Raw genomic sequence first — 22,976 nt, 5'->3', positions numbered from 1 at the left:
GGGGTTAAAAAACACTTTGCTGAGTCTTTTCAGAAATTACCATATTTTTCAGTGTATAAGACTAGTTTTTCCTTTAAAATGTCAAAAATTAGGGGGCATCTTATACATGGGGCCATCTTATAGACAGAAAAATACTGTACATACTGCTCAAAGTTAATGTGCTGGCCCAATAGTCTATTTAATTCAAAAACATGACCAGTAGCTGATAAAATTTATTAGCTACCAGTGGGCCCTGCCCTGTGTAAAACAGTAAGGCATCATAGCATGGATGTGACCAAGATTATTCCAACATGCCCTGTAAAATACCCTTGGATGCATAAACTTCTAAAATTTATCAAATGTAAGATTCTATAACATTGTGGGTGACTTGATTGTGGCACAATGCCTATTTTTTTATATGTATGAGCTCATGGATCTCAGAGCGCACCAGGACAACACTACATATCAGAAAAGCAAGCCAAGCCTTGTATTAATAAAGATCTTTATTTTCCACTGTACTCAAGAATTCCTGTAGATGTACTAAGACCATTCTGTGGCAGTCCCTACCCACTCAGTTGCCTGAGCAGTGGGAGCTGCAGACCAGTCTTCAGTGGCAGGCTGTGCACTCCAATCCTCTGGAAAAACACACGTAAAACCACCATCAGAAATGTTAAACTCAAGCAAACACACACACACACACACCCCAACCCTCATTGTCATGTTTGAGGACTAATAATAAATCTCGAAACCTGTTGGAGAAGATGGAAACGTCACAGACGCGAGTGCCCAAATAACTTTACAGTTCACTGTCATCAAGGAAGGTTTGAGTGTCATCTTTCAAGATACTTACCAGCTGGGAACGTCGTCTGTATAGGCACAGACGGCACTTGCACCCCTTCGGACCAATCAGCCACCTCAGGCTGCGGGGGAGCAGTGAATTCGGGGGCAGGCGCAGTCCATTCGCCTTGGAATTCCTCCTTTGTAACTGCCTTCTCAGCTGCAGCCTGCTCCTCCTTTTCAATCTTGAGAGAGAGATTAACACAAGCTAATGTTACAGATATCTTCTGTGATGGACAAGCTATGGGCCTGCCTCCTGGTGACCCAGCAACCAATGAGAGCTAGAGAGACCCTCAGCCAATCAGGAGAAAGTGGGATTCAAGTCAGATGCAGAGCTTTAAGAATCACAGAGTTGGAAGGGCCCCGGGGCTCATCTAGTCCAACTCCCCTGCAATGCAGGAATATGCAGCTCTCCCATACAAGGATCAAACCTGCAACCTTGGCATTATCAAGCACCACGCCCTAATCAACCAGGCCATGCAGCTGTCAGAGAGGGCAGACATGGATTGTCTGCAGGCTAGACAGGGACCTAGCAAATAGCGATTTGGTTCTCTGTAGGAGTCGGACTGTCAGTGTGAGCAATTGGGGTATGAAGCATCGGAGTGGGGATGGCTAGGCAGGGTCACCCAGCTTTGATCCCCCTCAGAGGAAATTAAATCCCAGAAGGGGCTGAGTGGGTGCTGCTGATTAGAACACGGATATCCATTCTAGGTGGAAAAGGTCTACCAAAGACCTGGTTCAGTAGAGCTGTTGAAAGGTTCCTCTACATAGAGTTTATGTCTGTGACTAACTTTGGTGCCCCACTATTGAGAAACCATAAAGTGTCAATCGTGTACACATGGTGTAAACATTAAAGAAACATTTTGCTCCAGAAGTGCCTCCCTCATACTGTGAACCTCTGGGTAGGGACTGCGAGGACAGGGGACGGGTCATGCTGCTTTGCAAAGGCCATGCTCTCCTTTTCCTTCCTCATCCAAAAACCCCAACGCAATACTGTGTGCCAATCCGAGCTTACCTCTTCAGGATCCCGGTAGAAGTAGAGATCAGGCATGACCTCCCATGGGTGCTCACGGGAAATAGTACCACGCATACGCAAGACCTCACGAGCCAACATCCACCACATCAGGCCAACTGAATGAGCCCCCTGGAGCACAGATTAGAGATTTATCCATTAGGACAAAGATTCTCAACAGCAAAAAAAAGAATCAGGAAATTATAGGGTAAATTGGCAAAAATCTTATTTTATTAGACACAGGCAATCAAGTTTTGGTAAGACTGCTCAGCAAATTCAAAAGCAGAACAATGGGGTAAAAATACATTAGAAATGAGGTAGGTACTTTCCTCAAATACCTCTCATAGTTTCTCAAAAAGTTGTGGCAAGAATCACTATCAAACTCCACTCATTGGACCATGAACGTCCTTGTGGCGTTAGCGAAAAATCCTGCCAAGACTGATGTAGCACAGTTCCTACACTCAGAAGTTCATTGGCCAGAAACTGACCTCAGCTCTGAGCTCTAACAATGTGCACACAACCCGTTTCCCCCCCTCCAAATCTAGTTGCTGCCTTCTATCAAAACACAGCAGTAAGCTTTGACTGCAAACTTATAAAACCATGGATAGACAAAGAGAATATACACTACCTTGTTGTTGCATGGAATTGCAATATCCACATAGCGCAAGGGAGAATCGGTATTGCACAAGGCAATGGTAGGGATGTTTACATAGGATGCTTCAGTCAGTGGCTGATGGTCAGCTCTTGGGTCAGTGACTACCAAGAGGCGGGGCTCACGGAAGGCAGCCTGGATCTGATTGGTGAAAGTGCCAGGGGTGAAACGGCCAGCAATTGGTGTAGCTCCGGTTGCAGCAGCAAATTTCAGAACGGCACGCTACAGTGGGAAGATAATAAGCAAGGCTGAAAGAGTGAATTTCTTCTACAATTCCTGTTGTGTTTTCAACAGAGGCCTGGCTTGCATGGTTATTTTGAGACAAGTGCTGACACATTTGGTTCCTCTTTTATTCAATTTACAGATTTGCAAAAATACTAGAGCCAACCCTATTATGGTACTATGTATTTCCCTGAGAAGCCACACAATTCACATCCCTAGACATACTCCCATACCTGTCCAGTATTCCTGGAGGAGATAACGCTCACATCAGCCGGGTTCTCGATAGCAACAATGGCACGAGCTGCCAAAAGCAGCTTTTCCCACGTTCTCTTCAGATTGATGATGTAAATACCTACATAAAACACAACAGTGTTTTAAATAATACTTGTACTGAATCTTGCTTCCCGACTGCACTCGTTCTTTCCCCCTTGTTAAAAAAATACACGAGTGCATGAGAATGAAAAATGGCTCCAAAAAGACATGGGGATGTACTCATTTCATCCTCTGGTTTGCCTTCATCTGGGAAGTGATGATTCAAAGGAATGTGCAAGTGGCACGAGGGTTCCTACACTTACTGCTTTGCCGTGGTTACACTTCAGAGGACAATTTTGCAGAAGGGGGTGCTTCCCTTCACACTCATAGTGCCTCAACAGTAAATGCAGAGGTGTATGCTTATCAAGTATTATTAAACATGCCCCTTCACTTTATCAAGCTTGGAATGGATGTGGCAGAGACTACTATCAAACTCCAGTCATAGAGCATAGCTCTCCTGGCGTTAGCGAAAATCCTGCCAGCGTTTACTGTAGCACACTTCCGACACTCAAGAGTTCATAGGCCAGAAACTGACCTCACCTCTGAGCTTTAATAGTGTGCAGTTAAAACCAAATGCGTAGAACAAGCTGTGAAATATATTGAATCTTACTCAAGCCACCAAAGCTATTCTTTGTGACACATCTCCATGATAAACATCAGAACACAAAGAAGTAAAATAAACAAACAAAGTACAAAAAACCTGTCCTGAAAGGTAAAGAACCCCTAGATGTCAGTACTCCTACAGTACTGTAAGATAGGCCTGGACAAGGAACAGGGAACCTGTGACCCTTTCCACATGTTCAGAGAGTCCTCCCATCAGCCCTAGCCAAAATGGCTAATAGACAGGGATGATGGTAGATGTAGCCCAATAACATTTGGCAAGCCAGAAGTTCCCAGCCCTGGCCTAGACATATAGAACAATTGACAAAAGCAATTCACTTATTTGAATAGGCAAGTTCAGCATGTGTATTCTTTTTGCATTTTTGGAACAGGAGCTAAAGGAAGTGAACAGTGCTAAGCATATACAGACTGAATATTTAAATAACTGAACAGAAAAATGGAAAATCCAATGCTGCTGTGCACTCATAAGCCACTGCTGAGTCTAGCATCGCTACAAACAGACTATTAAAAAAATCACCCTGACATTCTGCAAGGTTCTTACCATCACTTTTTCTTTTATAAATGTACTGTTCCATCTGAAAGTCGAGATTGGTGCCTCCCAAGTGAGTTCCTGCAGCAAGGAATTTGAGGACATCTTCCTCCTTCATCTGCAGAACATCAAGACCTCCGGACATTGTGAAGTTTCCTTTTAAAGCAACGACAGGAAACCTAAAACAGAATCAGCTTATGTTAGTATGGGATAGGAACAGGTCTCCATGCCAATCGATAAGAGAGGAGCAATAGTGATCTACTACTGTCACTGCAGAGGCAAACATATGATTGCAAAGTCTTCTTCAATGCAAGAATGATAAAAAAACCCTTGGGTTCTGCGTGTGATTTAAGAAATATCTTATGTAGTGGCAATCGAAGAGACAACATCATTACATATCTGGCCTAAAACTATTAGGTATTTCTGATGATACAGCTATACACTACATCACTCTAGTCTTCATTAGAGCACGAATAAAGGTCCATCCCAAAGAAAGTAGTAATATTTATCTTATGATTTATACCCTCTTTTGATTAAATTACCTTTAATACTTCATTACCTTCATGCTGCAGTAGTGGGAGGGGTAGGGCCACAGAGCTATTTTATAAGCTATGCTGGGAAACAAGCTCTCTATGGCTCCTCTCTTCCCTCAACTATCATCTAAAAGCAGCCATTAGGCTGCAGCAGAGGCAGAGATTGGAAACAGGACCTCTGCATTAGCTTTGTTGTGCTTCTCCTCTCAGCTGTTTCCTTTTATGCTGGTCATTTAAAGAACTTGGAAGAATGCAAACCTCTGGTTTTATGCAACCTGCTTTGGGAACCTTTTTTGGTTGGAAGATCATAAAAGTGCTTTAAATAAATAGGGCACCTTACAACAAACTGCAGCAATTCAAAAATGAAAAACGGCAATCTTTATGCCAAGTCTATTATATAAACTTAATTACTATTAAGCTTAAACTGGTATGTTTGCATCAAAATTATGTGTTTTTTAAAGGGTTTCAACCTTCCCAGTGGAGCTATTAAGCAACAAAAGCCCATAAAATGATTCTGCTCCCAAGCTTAAAATATAATAGAACCATCTTAATAAAGGAGACTATGGTCTCCTCCAAATCAGGGTAAACCATTCAATGTCTGCAATGGGGTACTGTTTCTCTGAAATACCTATGAAGACCACTCATCTGGGGGCTCTTAAAACCAAAACAAATAGAAGCAGATATTTTGAGGCAAATTAACGTTCTGTGTTTTATTTACACTCCCTTCTTAGAGAACTTAAGCCTGGCTTCCTCCTTTCAGTCTTTCTGAAGACCTTATTCCAAGGGGCTTTTGGGAACTGACTGCTTGTCATGAAGAGACTGGTGCAGCGCCGTTTTCACTCTAACCTGTCCTTTTCAATATCGTGTATATATACCATGTTTAATTCCATTGTTTGGTTGTCCTTTTTAACAATCGCCCCCCCACACACACACCTGTGTCCCTATCTTATCTGTAACCTGCCTCGAGTCCTTATTTTTGGGGGCGGGGAATACCAGGGAACATCAAATTAACTAGGTAACTGGGGAAACCCAGCCGGATGGGTGGGGTATAAAATAAATTATTATTATTTATTACAAGATTCTGAATTGCTTCCGCTAGAGGTGAAGCAAGGAGCGATCGCCGGCATTCATTACCTTTGGGCGAAATTATTCCTATTCCCCCTGACTTTTGGCTAACTAAACTGTCCAGGGCCATTTAAACGGTGTTCGGGTGTGTTACTGCTTTTGCCTGCGACGATTTTGTGTGTTTTGTTTTTTTTTGAAATATTGCAAAGCGCCCTGCGATCCTCGGATGAAGGGCGGTAAGGAAATCCAATAGGAAGAATGTATATATTCCTGATCTGGGTTAAAACCTCAGTACGGGTTGCGCTCGGGGCCTCTCAGGGCGCCCCCAAGGCTGGGTTATTTTGCTGCAGCCGCTGCGAGGCCTCGCCCGAAGGGCCCAGCAGCGGAAGGGGAACCAGCCCCGTCCTCTCCCCCAAAGGGTTCCCAACGCTGCCGCCCGGGCTCGGCTCCCTCTTCCTTTTCGCTCCCCCCCCCCATTCCCCGCCCGCTTCCCCGCGCCAACTCACGCGGCTACAACGCCGTATGGAGGCCTCTCTGGGGTCGGAGAGAAAGAGGGCCCCGGCGCCTCGTGACGCTTATATATAGTCGGCCGGCCCGCCAATCGCGAGGCGCTTCCGCCGGGCAGGAAGGGTGACGTCACGGACTCGGCGCCGGGGCGGGGGAAAGCGGGACGCGCCTGGAGGAAGAGTTCGGCGACGAACGCGGCATCGCCGCCTCTCACTTCCGGGGTTCTGTTGGAGCCCCGCCATGTGCGGGGAAAGCGGAAGAGGGTGCGAGGCGTCGCTGAGCCACGCAGCTATTCACCCTCCGAAGCTTTTGCGCTCGTCGGTGTCCTTTGCTGTTCGTAGGCAGCAGTCAAATCCACGCTCCACTTGCGCGCTGGAGAAAGAGGAGGCGGGGCATGAAGGGGAATTGTAATTAAATTAAATTTGAATTAATTTTAAATTAAAATTATATTAAAATTAAATCAAATTTTAAATCAAATTTTATTAAAACTCGAGAGCATATAGAGTCATCAGGCCCAAGGGGATCCCAAAGTTTGCAGAAGGACAAAAAAGGAAAATTGCAGTCTAAACAATCCAGTGAGGACTGAGCATGCTCAGTGGCCACAGAATGCTGGCTTGGGCGGGGAGCGGAATGGAGTATCCTGCAGGAGGGCATGGGCAGCTGCTCAACCCCTGAGCAGCAGCAGCCATGAGAAACGTTTTGTTGCAAGTCCCCCTTACATATTTTGTATCTCTGTGGTTTAGCAACAGCACTGAGGCGGGTGGAGTACCAGCACTAGCCTGTGGGTGGCAGCAGAGACCACTTGTTCGCCTTCCCAGTACACATTTACCATTGCAAGTGGTGCTTCTTCTCCCTTCTTCCACCTCATTTAAGGAACAGCCTTGAATAAAAAGAGCTGGCGTTTTTTGGTAGCCAGCTAAGACTGCAATCCTACAGGAAGCAAGTCGTATTGAAGTCATAGATTGTGTATAGGCAACTATTTGGAATGCATTTATAAAAATAAATGTATATCTATTAGAATAATGTCACTTACATACGTTTGTATTTGGCAGGTATGTGAGGAATTATGGTGGGGGTTTGTATTTTTAAAGCACTTTTTGTTTCACTTTTTTTAAAAAAACACCACCACTTTATTTCAACTGGACTATTTGCAATAAAATATAAATATTTTTAAAGGACATACTTCTGAATAGGTATGCATTGATATACACTATCAGTCCAGCAGTCAGTGAACCTGTGTAGCTTAATCCTGTTTACTGAGACGCTCCATCACTTATCCAATCCCCATGCAGCCATATGTGGGTCCTATTCTGTGTAGATCATTCATTTGGTAAGGCTTATTCCAAAACAAGTGTGTGTAACTTCAGAGTGATGTGGCCCAATCCTAAAGCAGAAACAGGCTCCACTCACTCCTGCGTTTAGGACTGCAATTTTCCCGATCACCTGATACTTCCATAGGTATATTTACAAGGTGGGTGATCCTCATCCCTTCAGCATGTGCTATGAACAAAGCGGGTGCCAGAATTCATATTAGTTACTGTCTTACAAAATCCAAACCCAAGATCCAATGGGAAAAAATGTCTTTGGATCCAGTAGATCTTGGGCTTTCTCAGGTGTGCTGTGGCTACACCAGCAAAAGTCCATCACCTGGGTTTACCCAGGGCTCAGCTAGCAGAACATACACCACCGTAACCTGAACCAGCAAAGTCCAAAAAGTGGTGGGCGTGGGCAGAACAAGGCAAGGAGAGATTTACACTGGGTCATGTGACCCAGGGCCCAGTCCTCAAAACACGAGTCAGTGCTGTGGGTCAGTTCGTCTGGCTGTTAACCAGAAGGAACTGCTGTGGGCAGGATTCCCGCATTGCAGGGGGTTGGACTAGATGCCCCTCAGGGTCCCTTCCACCTCTACAATCCGGTGATTCTATGGTCATGTCGCACTCGCCAGCCAGTGGTAGCTTTTTCCAGACTCCTGAACGGAGTTTAGAATAGGGGCACCTTAAGCCCGTGTGAATTATGCCAGCTTCCTATAGCTGGGATTGCTCTGTCAGTGCAAAAGTTGAGAAGCAGACCAGCAGAAATGGTCTAGATTTTGCACTACCTACCTTGCGCATACCAACATCAGCAAGGGGCAAACATTTTCACCCTTTCCCGTGTCTGTGATGAGCGAAAAGGCCTTAAACAGCCTTGCTCAGAGAAATGATGACTCTCCAAAAGAAGCTTGCACAATATAAAGGTATGTGGAAATAAATGCTGAGGCAGGCAGCTAACTGCAACACTTCTGTTGTGTAAGGAACAAGGAGTTTGCCACTCAAAAAAGGGCACATGATACAGGCTGCATCTTTAAAGCACATTCAAAACACACACACACACCCCAAAAATCTGGGTACTGTGGTTTTTTTAAGTGTTGCTTGGAAATGTAACTCTGTGAGGGGTAAACTAAAGTTTGGGGTGGGACAAATGGCTTTCAAGATATAACCACTTGCCCCAATCTTTACCTCAAAAACACAAGATATTCCATTAGGTGCAAGGTGCTGTTTTGACTCTCTCAGTTGCTATAGCCTCTCCTGTGGTCTGCGGCTGTTTGGGGCTGATAAGAAAAAATAATCTCCACCAAACTTCCTTCTGATAAGACACCCGATGTCAGCCTGTTCAGCAACTGCTCCTACGCAGAGCAAAGCTGGATTAAGACCTTTAGAGGCCCTAAGGACTTTAAAATATTTTGTTACCCCCACATACGGTATATCGACTTCAAAATATAAAAAATAATAAACTTTTGTTTTTTTGAAATGAAACAAAACCTAGTAAGATGGAAAACAATGATTATTTTTGTATACTTCCACTTTAATTTACATTTGGAAATTTGCCTCCTACTTTTTCTAATTGCAAACTGTTTGATCAGATCCTCAAAACTAATATTACGTACCACCTTCTGCTTCTATACTTAAGTCGAGATAAGGCATCCAGCTTGCATAGCTGTTCTGTTGGGATTTTTAATTTGATTCCAGAATGTCCCACTTTTCCGTAGGAAATGTATCACGCAAACGTTATTTCCTCAACAGTATGCTAGCAACCATCGGCTGTGGTGCAGGTTGTGTTTGAAGCTTTCTTTACCAAATTCAGCTCCATGATCACCCAGTTCTACAACCATCTATTAAACCCTTCCCATTTCAAATGTGTGGTTGGCATTTAAGCAATTTATGAATACAAAAAGCGCAAGTAGAACCTGCAAAGGCAACCGCCCCGGGTCTCTTGATTACACTAGGGCTGTTTTGATGTAAAACCGCTATAGGAGTCATAGAACCGCAGAATTGTAGAGTTGGAGGGGACCCTGAGGATCATCTAGTCCAACCCCCTGCAATGCAGGAATATGCAGCTGTCCCATACGGGGTTCGAACCTCCAACCTTGGCGTTATCAGCACCACACTCTTAACCAACTGAGCTATCCATTGTTTCATCTATGAGGCAACCACAGGCAGATTTTCTCACCTCTTAAAATAAGATTGAACCACATGAACCGGGTGGTTCACATGAACCGGCACAATCAGTGACTCATTTCAGCAATGTAGAGAGCAGTTGCAGCAATATAGGCTCGTTCATGTTTTGCATGGATAGCCAAAAACAGACACAGCAGAAGCAAGAGAGAGGGAACGTCTAGGATTCTAAACCTCCAGCACCTAGTTCCCTATCCACATACCCCTAGCAGAGACTGGTATCAGACACATCACAGGGCATTTGTTTCCCCCGACCCCAGAGAACGACTCCATGCTATACTTGGGTTGTGAAGAGGTCATATTTATCTGTTTTAGTATGTTTAAAGTGTGGTTGTGAATATTTCTCAATTTTATTGTTTTATCTTTTTTGTAAACTGCTTGAAGGTGTTTTTTGGGGTTTTTTTAACAAGCAAGAGGTATATGAATTTCATGAAAGCAAATAAATAAGCTGATATGTGGGCTTTGCTGCTATTCCCATGGATGTGGCTTCTATTTTAGGATTTGCCAAGTTTTGCATTTCCCCCTCCCTTCTTAAGACTAAGCACATATAGGACACAGGATTGCATCTTTCCCCGCACCCAATGTAATAAACTCCAGATTGATTAGATTTTGTCATCGGAGGCATGGCTCATATCTAGGAAGCCGTGCATTTAGTATTGTAGGCCCAAACTTCTGAACTCCCTTCCAGTTGATGTCGGACAGGCACGGCTGAATCTCCACTGCCTATTGAAGACTTTTTTTAAAAAAACACTCCAGAAGGAATTTTAACATAAGTTTGATTTTTATAGTTTGATTTTAGTGTTTTATTTTTATAGTTTTAACAGATTTATACCTTCTCTGTACTGTTGTATACCACATGTTATTGTATTTAAACAATAAATAAATTGTTGAAATGAATAAAATAAATAATTTTGTTCTGGAACTCAAGTCAACGGAACCTTGATGAGATATTTAGTTGTGAAAACTCACTTGATTTTTCACATTTGGTACATACCGGTACATTTTCTGACTGCTAGAGCTTTGACTTTATGCACACACATTGCTGAAGGCCAGATGAGCCTTTGAAAGTCAGGCTTAAGCCCAATTAACATTGTTCAGCCTCGCAGGTGATTCACAAGTTTATTATTAATTTGTTTAGGGCATTGTAACTGTCAAGCTTTTAACTGTTGAAGTATTGGAACCACCCAAACTGAACTGGAGGACTATAAGAGGGAAAGAAAATTATGCTTGCAAGCTTTTTTTCTTTTTCTTTTTAATCAGCAATTTAAAAAAAATCAGTGCTTTCAATAATAAAATAAATGGCCAAAACAAATTTCTCCAAGCACTCCAAAGTCAAACACAGCCCTTTCATAGGCCAAAGAGATCACCAAGTCTTTTCAAGGCCACCGATCTTTGGACCAGGTTTCTTATGAACATGGAAAGCACAGCCATATGAGAAACACAAAGATGTTTTAAACGCCATTCCGCCCCGGTTTGCTTTTCACCCACTCTAATTTATTCACACAAAAGACAACTGCAGCATGGCCTCCGATGCTGATCGCTGGAGCAAGGAGTGCAAAGAAGGGGGGAAGTCAGGCAATACTCAGCTAGGAGAAAGCTAAATAAGCAGCAAGATAGGACAGCCCCCCTTGTTGAAGGCAGCTGGACTAACAGCAACATTTAAACAGATAACTTAAGAGGGATTTGCCCCAGCATTTGACTCCTGAGCTGTGCCTTAAGTAGATCTGTTCTTCCACTGTTTCGTGCACACACAGGAAGACTGAAGAGACACAGGAGCGCTTAATGGCAACCATTTAAACTCACTGACTACAGGGTTTGGCACACTAAAGCTATCCCACAAGGCAAGGATGGCGAACCTGTATCCTTCCATTAGTAATATCAACTCCCATCAGCCTCAGCCAACCCTGGTAATAGTCAGGTTTGTTTTTTTCTGCTAATAGGGATGATGGGATTTGTAGTCCAACAAACAAAAAAACAGCTAGAAGGCTACAGGTTCCCTGGCCTTATTATAAGGAATGCTAAGATTCTGCGTCCCACTGTTGCTTTCAATCAATGGCATTAGTTCGCTCGTTCTTACTCAAGCACACACACAAGCTCTGAAACAGACACACTTCCTGTCGCCTCTCCTCTTTACCATTTATGTTGGGCGTACAAGCAGAACGCATTACTTGAGAGGAGAGCAGGCAGGAAAGTCAGCACACAATTTAGGAGTCACCGGTTCGGGGTGCTGGGTTCAGCCACCCCAACACCGCTTTCTTGAGAGTCTTTCCTGTGTTCTCTTCGGAAGCGGCTCAGGCTGAAGAGGACTTCTGGAAAAAGGTTCTTCTGAAGGAGGTGGGTGGCCTTAGCAGCATGTCTGACAATGTGCACCCAATACCAAGGTGTGCACTCGTATGTCAGGTATGGAAACGCCTCCCTGGAGTGCTCTTCCCGTCATGACCAAAACAGTATTTTGCTCCCTTCTGCCTCACTTATAAAAGCCTGGTCCACTGGCTTGGGCGGCGTTTCCCCACAAACGGGTGCAAGTCCCCTCCCATATGGATCAGACCACCAGTTTCACAAAGCAACTGCAGTGAGTGGAAGAACTGGATTAGGCCGTTTTGTTCTTTTGCAGGACTCACTCAGGATTTTAAGCCCATTTTAGACATCATCTGTTCATAGACAGTCCACGCCATGGCCGCCATCAGTGTTCGTCGCAAAGCTCTTGGGACGGCACCTCGGAAAAAGCCTATTAATCCATAATCCTGCAGGAGGAGAAAGAAGCAAGTGTCGTTGTTACTCTTAAGCACGCAAACCCTTCAGCAAGGCACATTAATGCTGCAGCAAATGTTCACCAAGTTTGATTTTCAGTTAGAAATTAAAGAAACCCCAAACTTGAATGAATGGTCAACGTTTTCCAAAGCTGTCACAGTTGCTACTATTTCTCCTTTCTGCTTCTGCATCGGGTTTTTATTCTGTCTAGAGACTCTCCCTCTTTGTAAAAAAAAAAAAAAAAAACAGAAGTTTTCCTCTCGGGAATTATAGGGACAGAACTACCCAAACTGTATAGAAATTTATTCATGTATGCAATGACAGCGGCAAGAACGTTACTTGCCCAAAAATGGAAAGAAGAAGTGGTCCCAGCAAAAGAAGAATGGATACAAAAACTTGTGGAATAGGCAGAAATGGCAAAACTTACCAGAAAAATAAGAAATCAAGATAACAAACTTTTTTATAAACGAATGGAAATGGTTTATTGAATATTTACAAATAAATTGTAAACAGGTAAAAACATTGGCAGGATTACTGTAATAACCTGCAGTTTTATAGGAGTATATATTTAAAGTAGATAAATAAATGAGTAAATTAAGTTAATTTGGATATTCAGAAAATATTAAAAATAAATTTAAGGAACCGCAGAAAGAGGGGGAAGGAAGTCAAGTTTTGAAATGTCAAAATGATTAAAAAATTATTGAAATATATAAAATTGAAAATCATAAAAAAATGAGACTCCCTCTGTTACCTAATGGGTTTAGCATTAACTGGGCAAGGATCACGTAATGAAAAGTATCACATGGTACTAGGTGTTAACAACGCTCCACATTCCTTTCCCCAGGTTTCTTACTAAAGCTGGATGAAAGGAATCTGGGGGTGCTCAAACTGTTTCAGAAGCATGTTTAAAGGAAATCCAGGTTTCTGAAACGGAGCTGTGTAAATTTTCGTCAGGGTTAAGAATGGTCAATATAATTATGACCCTAGCCAGGCAGGTGAGAAGGAAGGAAGGAAATTTGTGTGTGCATTCATTAAGCAGGTAGTCATTTGAGCCAACCCCATGTCTTGCCCTTGTTCTCTTAATCTAGATAGCAGTGTCTCTGCATCATAACATCACAGTCCCAGGTAAGGTATTCTCATGTTGCAGGATGATTAGCAAAACATATACCAAATGCTTACAAAAAAGGGGGCAAGCATTTGCCTTATGGACACAACAATGCTTAGGCACAAATGCTGATGAAGGAACTTGACAGATTCTCTCCCTTGCGAAGACGAAAACATTTTGTATGGGTCCAGCTGATCAGCATAGAAACCTAACAAAAGAAACTTTTCAATGGCTATTCTTTGAACGGCACTAGGAATTATGCAAAAGGATATACTTGTGCATCTAGAACCATAAAAGGTCTAGTTTGGTGAAGAGCAGGACAAATGCATCATTCGGTGATACCTTAGCTTAATGAAATATTTCTAAACTAAATAAATTTCTTGGGAAGGGTTGTGTTATCTTTCTCCCTTTTAATTGTGTGTCCAAAGGACAAAGATATGGTTTACAACCATTTGTTCCCAGAGCAGGGCTAGCCTAGAATTGCTTCTGTCTGAAAGCAAGCCAAGAGTGATTAAAAAAACCGAAAGTAGCACATCCAAATACTATAATTTAGCTAGTTCATGCAATTATATCTGTCATCAAAGTATGCTCTGCCAGTTAATAAGAGCCAAAGTACTCTTTCAGACCTGGTACAGTTGTACCTCGGAAGTCAAACAGAATCTGTTCTGGAAGTCCATTCGACTTCCAAAACTTTCAGAAACCAAGGCGTGGCTTCCGATTGGCTGTAGGAAGCTCCTGCAGCCAATCAGAAGCCGTGCCGGATGTTCGGGTTCCAAAGAACATTCGCAAACCGCAACACCAATTTCCGGGTTTGTGGCGTTCAGGAGCCAAAACGTATGAGTGCCAAGACGTTCGACTTCCAAGGTACAACTGTAATGGGCAATCTCTCTATATGTAGGAAGGTCTATGCAAACACAAAACAACACTCTCACAATTCTGCAACACCAAAACAAAGTCGTAAAGTCAGAGCAATGTATGCTAAGTCCAAAAGGTTGATGTGCAGTGATTCTATACTGAATTTGTAAAATTCAGTATAGTTTTGAAGGGGAGAGTGAGGAGATAGCAAGCCGAGAGAATGGGTCACATTGTGTGAACAGGGTTTGCATGTAGAAGTTCCCAGTTTCAGTACATAAAACCACGATACTGCGTTTTAGGTCCAATGGTCAGATACTGTATAGTGGTATAACTAACGCACCTTTCTGGGAAGAAAGTTGCTCATATAGCTGAACACTCCCTAGCAGCTTTTGGGGGCTACAGACAAGAACAAACTGTAAGGCCGAAGTCCTATCCAAGCTCAAACTGCGCTTCTGAGCATCTATTATTATTCTGCCTTTCCACCCTAACAGGGACTCAAGGAGGCTTACAGATAAAAATAAGAACAGCTGATGACGCCAGTCTACTCCTGCCTCAAACATAGCTGGAAAACCTTCAAAGCCTTCGAAAAAAATAACAGTATAAAAATGGGATTAGTTAATGAGCAAACTCAACCTTACCCTGAAGATTAAGGCAATGGCTTGGCGCATCCGGAGGTGTTTGTCGGATGACACCTGAACGTGGGTTTTGATGACGTCAGCAGGCTGAGTTGCCAGCGATGCCAGAATCCCCGCAACAGTCCCACAGCCAAAGCTCACTAAAGGCGAGAGTGCTGGGTCCACTTGGTCTGGAAAAGAACGAGCAAAAACCCATTTCACAATTAGCTTTCGGCAGGAGAAAAGAAGGATCACAAAGTCTTATGCCAAATCTTTCTTAACCATCTTAAAACCTCAGTAACAGCCACTTATTCCACCTAAAAGGTACTTGGATAAAAGGAGATTTCAGCTTCCTTAAGCAACCTGTCACATTTGCCTTTCCCCAAATTTAACCTATTCCTCCCAAACTTTGCCATGTGCCTTGCTCTATTCTGAACAAGTTTTTACTCAAAGCAAACCCACTGAAATAAATGAACCTAACATAGTCCTGTTCATTAAATGTAGCTGACTACCGTCCTTATGACTTTCTAGTTTGATTTCCCTGCAGCATGCTTTCAAACTGGCTCTGACATTTCGAACAAGTACTAACCAGCGTTGATCGTTTATCACAGTCCTATTAAAACATACAAATAAATAAAGTAAGAGGTGTCTGCCAAGCCAGCTTCAATGGCATTCAACTTCATTGTGGCATCATCCCATTGCTGACTCAGAAATGTGCTCTGCTGTAACTTCCTGGACCTACAGTGTTCAGTGCTAATCTGGCACAGCTAGGTAGCTGACTAAACAGATTACCCAGCAGATTATATCATGGTGTTTCCCCCCCGCAGAGTAAGGCCGCAATTCTATTATGCAACAGACATTTTTTTTTCCTTTTAAGTAAACATGCTTAAGACAGGGTTGCAAAGAGACCAGGCATAGAATAGACCATAGACAAAGGACTATGTTTAAAAGGGGTGTTTTAGAAGCAGCATCCACCACAACTAAATTTCAATCACAGAAATAATCATGCAAATAAATATTCTTCACCAATTATCAGGTGACAAGATGACACATCTCCAAAACTCTGCCAACTCTCCGAGTGTAGCAATCTGCAGTTATGTACACCAACAATGACTGGTGCATAGCAAATATTCTCCAAGCAAAATTACATTGCTACAAATATTGAAATGTGGACTGTCAACCCACCATTCAGTCATGCAGCTCATTCTTTGGTCAACCAGGTGAATAAATACTTCAATGGCTCATCCTGATCCTGTTGGAAAAGTCTGATGTATCTTATCTAAACCCTACAATTTAAATTCTGGGAACAGGACACTGTGAGGACAACATTACAACATTACAACCACCCTTACCATATGGTGCTATCTTTTTGGTTTGCATGTAGAACATCAAGTAAATGCCAGAAAAGGGCGCATCACGCAGGAGTGTTGCAGTCAGACCGCTAAACAAGCCCTGGACACTTTCTGACCGATAGATGCTCCTCAGGGCTCCATAAATGCTTTCATAGCCGTACCTTCCACACTGCAAACCAAACACAAGAGTGAAATTGAACACCTACAGTGAAAGTGTCCTCAGGCTGTATAGTTGAAGGGCAACAATTGACCTATACAAACCGGTTGAGGGACTAGTACAGCCATTTTTTTAAAAAAAAAGTTACAAAACTCACCTCGTACCGTGTTTTCACTACAGTGATAGGCAACATGCAAACCACAGCTACAGTACGCGAGGTTCCACCCAGTAAAACAGACTCCAGTGCTGTAGGAGAACGCTCCAGCATAAAATGCTGTTTTATCATATATAAGGTGCTGAAGTAAATCCCTACTCCTGGGATGCATCTTGCAAAGGACTGTGAAGAGATGAAAGGGCAACAGTGGGGAGAGAGAAAATATTTAGTGGTAAGACCACAATGGAAATTCTATTGCATATTTATTTCTTTTCAAGCTACGTGGCCGGCTCACAATTCAAAACACCGTAAACACGAGATTACATTTTCTACAATCTTAGACCTGCTCAGAGCAAAGCCATGGAGATTAATGGAACTAGTCATGTTCATTTATTTCAGTTAATAAGGTGTTCGTCTCACAAGGAGACAAATGAGGTTAACGCCAACAAATCCAAAAGAAAAGAAAAACACTGTTTTATTTAGGCAACTTACTGGAGAAACACCCTTCCACAGCCCCAGTATACTTTCTGTGCGAACCACCTTAAGGAACAGAGTTACCATGCCAACACGGCCTGATCTGCAAGGAAAATCAAATCAGAGATTAAAAACAGACACACATTATCACAATAGTCTGTTGATAGGAAACACACTGCAAAATAACCCTTTCCTCCTTCTGTTGGCCAAAGCCCTCCAGAGATGAGCAGGTATACCAAGCCATTCCTGCTTCCCTGAACAAGTTATTCGATGTCCATTTAATACACAAAAGAGGTTTGAATCCTGCCATTCTTTTCTACCACTAACATATTAGTTTATGACAACACTACGTGAAAAGGCCAATACGCTACTTTGACATGTGCTTACATTTTAGTTCATGGTATCTAGAGTCTAGAGTACTTGCTGTTTCAGTGGGAATGGCTTTTTGGAGCTTCCAGTAAAAGTGACCCATGTTTTTAAGACAGCTCTAGCTAGATGAGTCACCCAAAACAGGACTGGCTCAGGCATACAAGCGGTATGATTTTTTAAGTTTGGAAACCTCATTGTAAGCCAGGGTGATTGCACAGACTCACAGCCCATAATCATACTAATTATGGATCATCCTGGTTATCTACTGACTGAGACCACCATATAAATGCATTTATTAGATTAAAAACTGAGGCTGAAATATGCTCTTTCCCCTCATGGTCTTGCAACACCCTTTGGAAGACCTTTCCTACTTCATTTGCCAAACACTTTTCACCCTCTTCTGTTCTCATTCTGTCTCTATTCCAAACCTCTAACACCAAGGGCGCAAGCGTCTCTTCTTGAAATATCAAATGCTTACCCATTGACAGATGGCTGTATGGTCTGCAGGCGGGTTTTAAGCAGGTCTAGAGGCTGGAATAGCAGGGTAGAGCAGGTCCCACTGATGGAGCCACAAACAAAGGCTTTCAGAACAGGGTGCATCTTCAAAGGATGCAATGTTAAAAGAAAAAGCCTTTAAATGAGACGTATTATCCCCAGCAAAGACATAATATATATATATTAATGCTCAATTCTGGAATTGTTTTCATAAATGGTATCGGTCAAAATGCTCAACAAGTTGCAATTTAACGCCAATGTCCTGCAATGCCTCTCACGTGTTTAAGCCCGTTGGAAGTCTTGTGACAACTGTGCATGATTTCAACTAGTTATAGAAATGTTAAGGGAACTCATAGGCAACCAAGCCCAACCCCGTAAGTGCAGAAAATCCACAGCTACAGCATCCCTCGTGCCAATACTTATCAATCTCACCGAAAAAGTGTCTACAACATTCCAAATCTATCTTTTCCACTGTCAAACTGCTAATACTACCAGAAAGCTGTTCCTCGTGTCTTGAGGAATGTGTTACTTTGCAGTAAATTCTCTCAAGAGAATACTTATATGGGTGTCTTCAGTTATAAAGGTAAAGGTAAAGGGACCCCTGACCATTAGGTCCAGTCGTGACCGACTCTGGGGTTGCGCGCTCATCTCGCATTATTGGCCGAGGGAGCCGGCGTATAGCTTCCAGGTCATGTGGCCAGCATGACAAAGCCGCTTCTGGCAAACCAGAGCAGCACATGGAAACGCCGTTTACCTTCCCGCTATAGCAGTTCCTAATTATTTACTTGCATTTTGATGTGCTTTGGAACTGCTAGGTTGGCAGGAGCTGGGATCAAGCAACGGGAGCTCACCCTGTCACAGGGATTCGAACCGCCGACCTTCTGATCAGCAAGCCCTAGGCTCAGTGGTTTAGCCCACAGCGCCACCTGGGTCCCTGTCTTCAGTTATACGTCACCATAAATGAGCATCTCAGGAATCTCATATAATACCTCACAAAATATCATCCTGGTTTATTACACCAGCATTTCTCAACCGCTGTTCCGCGGCACACTAGTGTGCCGCGAGACGCTGGCTGGTGTGCCGCGACGTGCCGCGACGAGAAGGGCGATTTGCATTGTCACGTGCCTGGCGGCCACCAATAGACACCACTGCCCCGCCGGAAAGCAATATTTGGCAAGTGTTTCTTACAGTCATAATTATAATATAGGGCGACACAGAGTTAAATTTTTTAACTTTTTTAATGGTGGTGTGCCTCATGATTTTTTTCACGGAACAAGTGTGCCATGGCCCAAAAAGGGTTGAGAAACACTGCATTACACGTAATGTACCTTCCGAATACATTAGTCTGTTCGTACACTGACACTGCAATCCTATGCTACATGTAATGAGGCTTACTCCTAGATAAGCACAGCTTAAAATCACAATGAGTAACATAATTATTAAATCATAATATCATGAATTAATGCTGCCATCACTAACCAGCCCCTCAAATACTCAAGAACGCAAACCCATGGGATTTTCGATCTATACATTAACCTGCACAAGGATAATGGCAGTGATTTATCCAGATATTGTTGTGGCTTCAAACACCCTTAATAGGGAATCGTCCCACTGAAGAGAGTGAATTCACTTCCAGAAAGGATGTATAGAATTGTGCTGTTAGTTACATGTACATGTGAAATGCTGCTTTTGACAGGCTCGTGCCTTAAATCCCATTAATTTCAATTTCAGATATTTACGGGGGTCCTTTGGGACTTCAAAAGTGCTTGTCATTGACAGGAACATGGCTAGGAAATCAAGATTTCCGCTGCAATTTCATGCCTGGAAACAATAAGATCTTCAGCCGTGGTTCTCACAAAATACTGACCATTCTCGGTATTGAGAAATCAGTCAAGGGAAGATCACGGAACGTTCCAGACCCAACCCATCCAACGGCAGTGGCAACAGTCCAACTGTGGCATCTCTGAGAATATAGTGGCATTGGCTTGAAATAAGGCCACTTGTCTGCAAGTAAGCAGCAGCTGAACAACTGACAGCCAGCAACTGACTATTAGTTGACTCTCCAGCTGACTTAAAAGCGTAAGAACATAAGAAGAGTTCTGCTGGATCAGATTAGGGGAAGTCCATCCCATCGAACTTCCTGGCCAGCTGGATGCCTACAAGAAGTCCGCAAGCAAGGCCTTCTCAGTGGTTGCTCCCAGACTTTGGCACTCCCTCCCTTAGCAACGTTAGGCAGGATCCTTCATTGGTGTCCTTCTTCTGGCAGGTGAAGACCTTCATATTCCAGAAGGCTTTGAGGAACTGACTGCTTTTAATGAGAGGGCTGGTGCTTTGCTGTTTTTAATACACGCAGTTTTAATTCTATTAATGTTTAATTGTTTGTTAACTATTTCCTCCCCCCCCCCAATGTTTTTAGCTGTTCTTATTTTATTCATAAGCTGCTTTGTGTCCCTATCAAGGCAAAAGGCAGGGTAAAAATCAACAGAATGACAATGATGATGATGATGATATGAACATAACACTCCCCAGCAACCATTATTCAGAGGCTAATCCAAAAGCCCCTCCATAGAGCAGTCAGTAGAGCACAGGGCTCTTAATCTCAGGGTGGCAGGTTCATTGGGCAAAAGATCCTCGCCTTACAAGAGGGTTGGGCTGGATGACTCTTGGGGGTCCCTTCCGACTCATTCTACGCTACCCTAAGGAGGAGCCACAGAAAGCCTGTGTCATCCATACGCCTGCCTAGCGCCTCCTTTTCCATCCCCTTTCCTCCACGCACAACAGGAGGCTGCAAATTCCCAACTTGGTGGTTCCCTTCTGTAATTTGGGTTTCGTTCTCTGCTTCGTGGATCGCCTCAAAATTTTTGAACCGAGGAGCAGTAAACAAATTTAATAAATAAAAAAAATGAAGAAAGGCTCCACTCCGGAGTCCCACCTCCCCCCAGGCAGAGACCAGAAATGGTCCCCACCACCCCATACACCCCTCGAACCCCTACCCCACTCCCCTATACCCCCACCCCCCATACCTCCTACACCCCCAGGTCTACAAGTTTAATAAATAACAATGAAGAAGGGCTCTTGTCCCGACTCACCCACCCAGCCAGAGACAAGAAGCGGTCCCTCTCCCACCCAAGCTGGGAGGGCCTGCAACTCTGTCCGTGCTTACTCGGGAGCAAGCCAAGCCATCACCCGGCAGAGCCGCCCGGCCGACTTATTGCGGGGGGCGGGATGCCGGCCAGCCCAGCCCTTCCCCCCCCACCCAGCCCCCACTCCCACTGACCGCCATGGCCTCTCGGCCCCCCGGCCAACTTCTCCTCAGCTCCGCCTCGGGTCCCGCAGCCGAGGGCATCCCACACAGCTCGCCGCCGGGCCACTGCGACGCCTCCGACGCCCGACCAATCCGAGGCGAGGGGAGGAGCCTGGCCGCGTGAAGGGAGAGGCGGAGCTTCGCCTGCCGCCCCGCCCCCAAGGCCAAAGGACCGCGCGCCAAGAGCGGTGACCGCGGAGGGCGTCGGGGAGACTTGGAAGGGGAAACCCCGGGGTCATCTAGTCCAACCCCACGCGCAGGGCGCGCGGCTAAAGCGTCGCCTGGCACACGGGCGCCCAATCTCGAAGCAGAGGAAGGAGGGTTTGCAGCCGGCAGCCCCCCTGGGGGGGGGGGGGGGAAGGAAGGAGGGCTTGCAGCCAGCAGCGCGCGCGCGCGTTTTTAACTCACTTTATAGAATCCTAGAATCGGAACTGCAGAGTTGGAAGGGATCCCGAGGGTCACCGAGCCCAACCTTTTGTGGGAGCCCAATTTTGGCACTGGAAACAAATCCCCAGGCTGACGAGTGCACAGGCTGACGAGAACCACTTACATACATATCCACATTTTCTCTTAATTCGAAATGTATATCTGCAGCCTTTTAAAAATAATAATAATTGCGCAGATTATACTTATTTTTCTATGTAATCTCCCAAATAAACGTATTTGGTGGTGTTTATTTTCTTGACATCTGCTTTATATAAATAAATTCTATTTCTAGCTGGTTTCCATGAACATCGCAACACTGCAGACAAAATGTATTTGGGGTTTTAGTGCCTTTCCAGCACAGCCGAGGCTAGGTGGGGAATTTATAACGCTGTTTTAAATACCTATGTTGAGCATCCCGATCTCAGGAAGCTGCCCAACTTTCTTACCACTTAACAGTTCCACCTTGTTTCGTACTTCGCGTTTGCCTGCAACAGAGCAGGTTGTTCATTTAATATTCTAAAGGCAGATGCTGGAGGAAATGAACCTAAAGATTACTAAGGATCTTGGAACTGAACCTAAAAATTACTAAGGCTCCTGGAATTGAACCTAAAAATGATTGAGGATCCAGGAATTAAACTTAAAAATTACTACATTCTGGAATTAAACCTAACAATTGCTAAGGATCCTGAACTCAAACCCAAAAATTATTAAGATCTTGCTCCTCTCTGCAAATTCAGCTTCGATCTATATGCTACCGGTATTACGTTTGCGTCGCCAGATTTTGTAGGACTGCAACTCCCATCATCCCAAGCACGTCGCTTGGAGATGACGAAAGAGCCCTTCTACGGTCTGTAGAAAGGAAGCCGGGTGGTCAGAGGCGGAGCTAGGAAAAAGGTTAGAGCTAGGGAAAAGGTTAGAGTCACACATCTCCATAGGTTGAATTTGAGCTAGTTTTTATAGAGAGATGAAAGCGCTTTATAAAAGCTTAGAGGAAAAGGCAATTGGATTCGTGAAAGAACGTGGAGCCCAACTCTGGTACTGAAAAGAAACCCCCAGGCTTAGCCTCTTTCCCAGGCTAAACATTCCCTACTCCTTCAACCATACCTCATAAGGCTTGGTTTCCAGACCCTTGATCATCTTGGTTTCCCTCTTCCATAATG

At 43.9% G+C, this 22,976-nt stretch overlaps 2 protein-coding genes and 2 non-coding genes across 7 annotated transcripts; all 4 read right to left on the bottom strand.

The window, feature by feature from the left end:
• Positions 1-464: 464 nt before the first annotated feature.
• RPSA (ribosomal protein SA) lies at positions 465-6,395 on the bottom strand. The gene is made up of 7 exons (XM_035129956.2): positions 6,269-6,395; positions 4,177-4,343; positions 2,936-3,054; positions 2,457-2,702; positions 1,832-1,960; positions 830-1,001; positions 465-614 (listed from the first exon to the last, which is right to left on the bottom strand). The coding sequence occupies exons 2-7, from the start codon at positions 4,307-4,309 to the stop codon at positions 520-522; spliced, it is 894 nt and encodes a 297-aa protein (XP_034985847.1). The 5' UTR covers positions 4,310-4,343; positions 6,269-6,395; the 3' UTR covers positions 465-519.
• LOC118092408 (small nucleolar RNA SNORA62/SNORA6 family) lies at positions 2,186-2,345 on the bottom strand. Its single transcript, XR_004693520.1, has one exon. It is a non-coding gene; the product is annotated as a small nucleolar RNA SNORA62/SNORA6 family (small nucleolar RNA).
• LOC118092407 (small nucleolar RNA SNORA62/SNORA6 family) lies at positions 3,423-3,578 on the bottom strand. The gene has a single exon (XR_004693519.1). It is a non-coding gene; the product is annotated as a small nucleolar RNA SNORA62/SNORA6 family (small nucleolar RNA).
• Positions 6,396-10,763: 4,368 nt separating the features above from the next.
• Positions 10,764-22,546, bottom strand: SLC25A38 (solute carrier family 25 member 38). Of its 4 annotated transcripts, none has more exons than XM_035130017.2 (7): positions 21,799-22,546; positions 18,070-18,191; positions 17,241-17,325; positions 16,752-16,931; positions 16,438-16,606; positions 15,110-15,276; positions 10,764-12,504 (listed from the first exon to the last, which is right to left on the bottom strand). In XM_035130017.2, exons 2-7 carry the CDS (start codon positions 18,189-18,191, stop codon positions 12,382-12,384), a joined length of 846 nt encoding a protein of 281 aa, XP_034985908.1. In that variant the 5' UTR covers positions 21,799-22,546; the 3' UTR covers positions 10,764-12,381. The 4 variants fall into 4 exon arrangements, with proteins under 4 accessions (XP_034985908.1, XP_034985905.1, XP_034985906.1 ...); XM_035130014.2 differs by lacking the exon at positions 21,799-22,546 and adding an exon at positions 21,364-21,468; XM_035130015.2 differs by lacking the exon at positions 21,799-22,546 and adding an exon at positions 21,176-21,322.
• Positions 22,547-22,976: the final 430 nt, after the last annotated feature.

Source organism: Zootoca vivipara, chromosome 12 (assembly GCF_963506605.1).
Source record: "Zootoca vivipara chromosome 12, rZooViv1.1, whole genome shotgun sequence".
Classification (NCBI taxonomy): Eukaryota; Metazoa; Chordata; class Lepidosauria; order Squamata; family Lacertidae; genus Zootoca; species Zootoca vivipara.
Note: the sequence above shows the minus strand (reverse complement) of the source record. Positions and strands in the feature narration are given on the sequence as shown.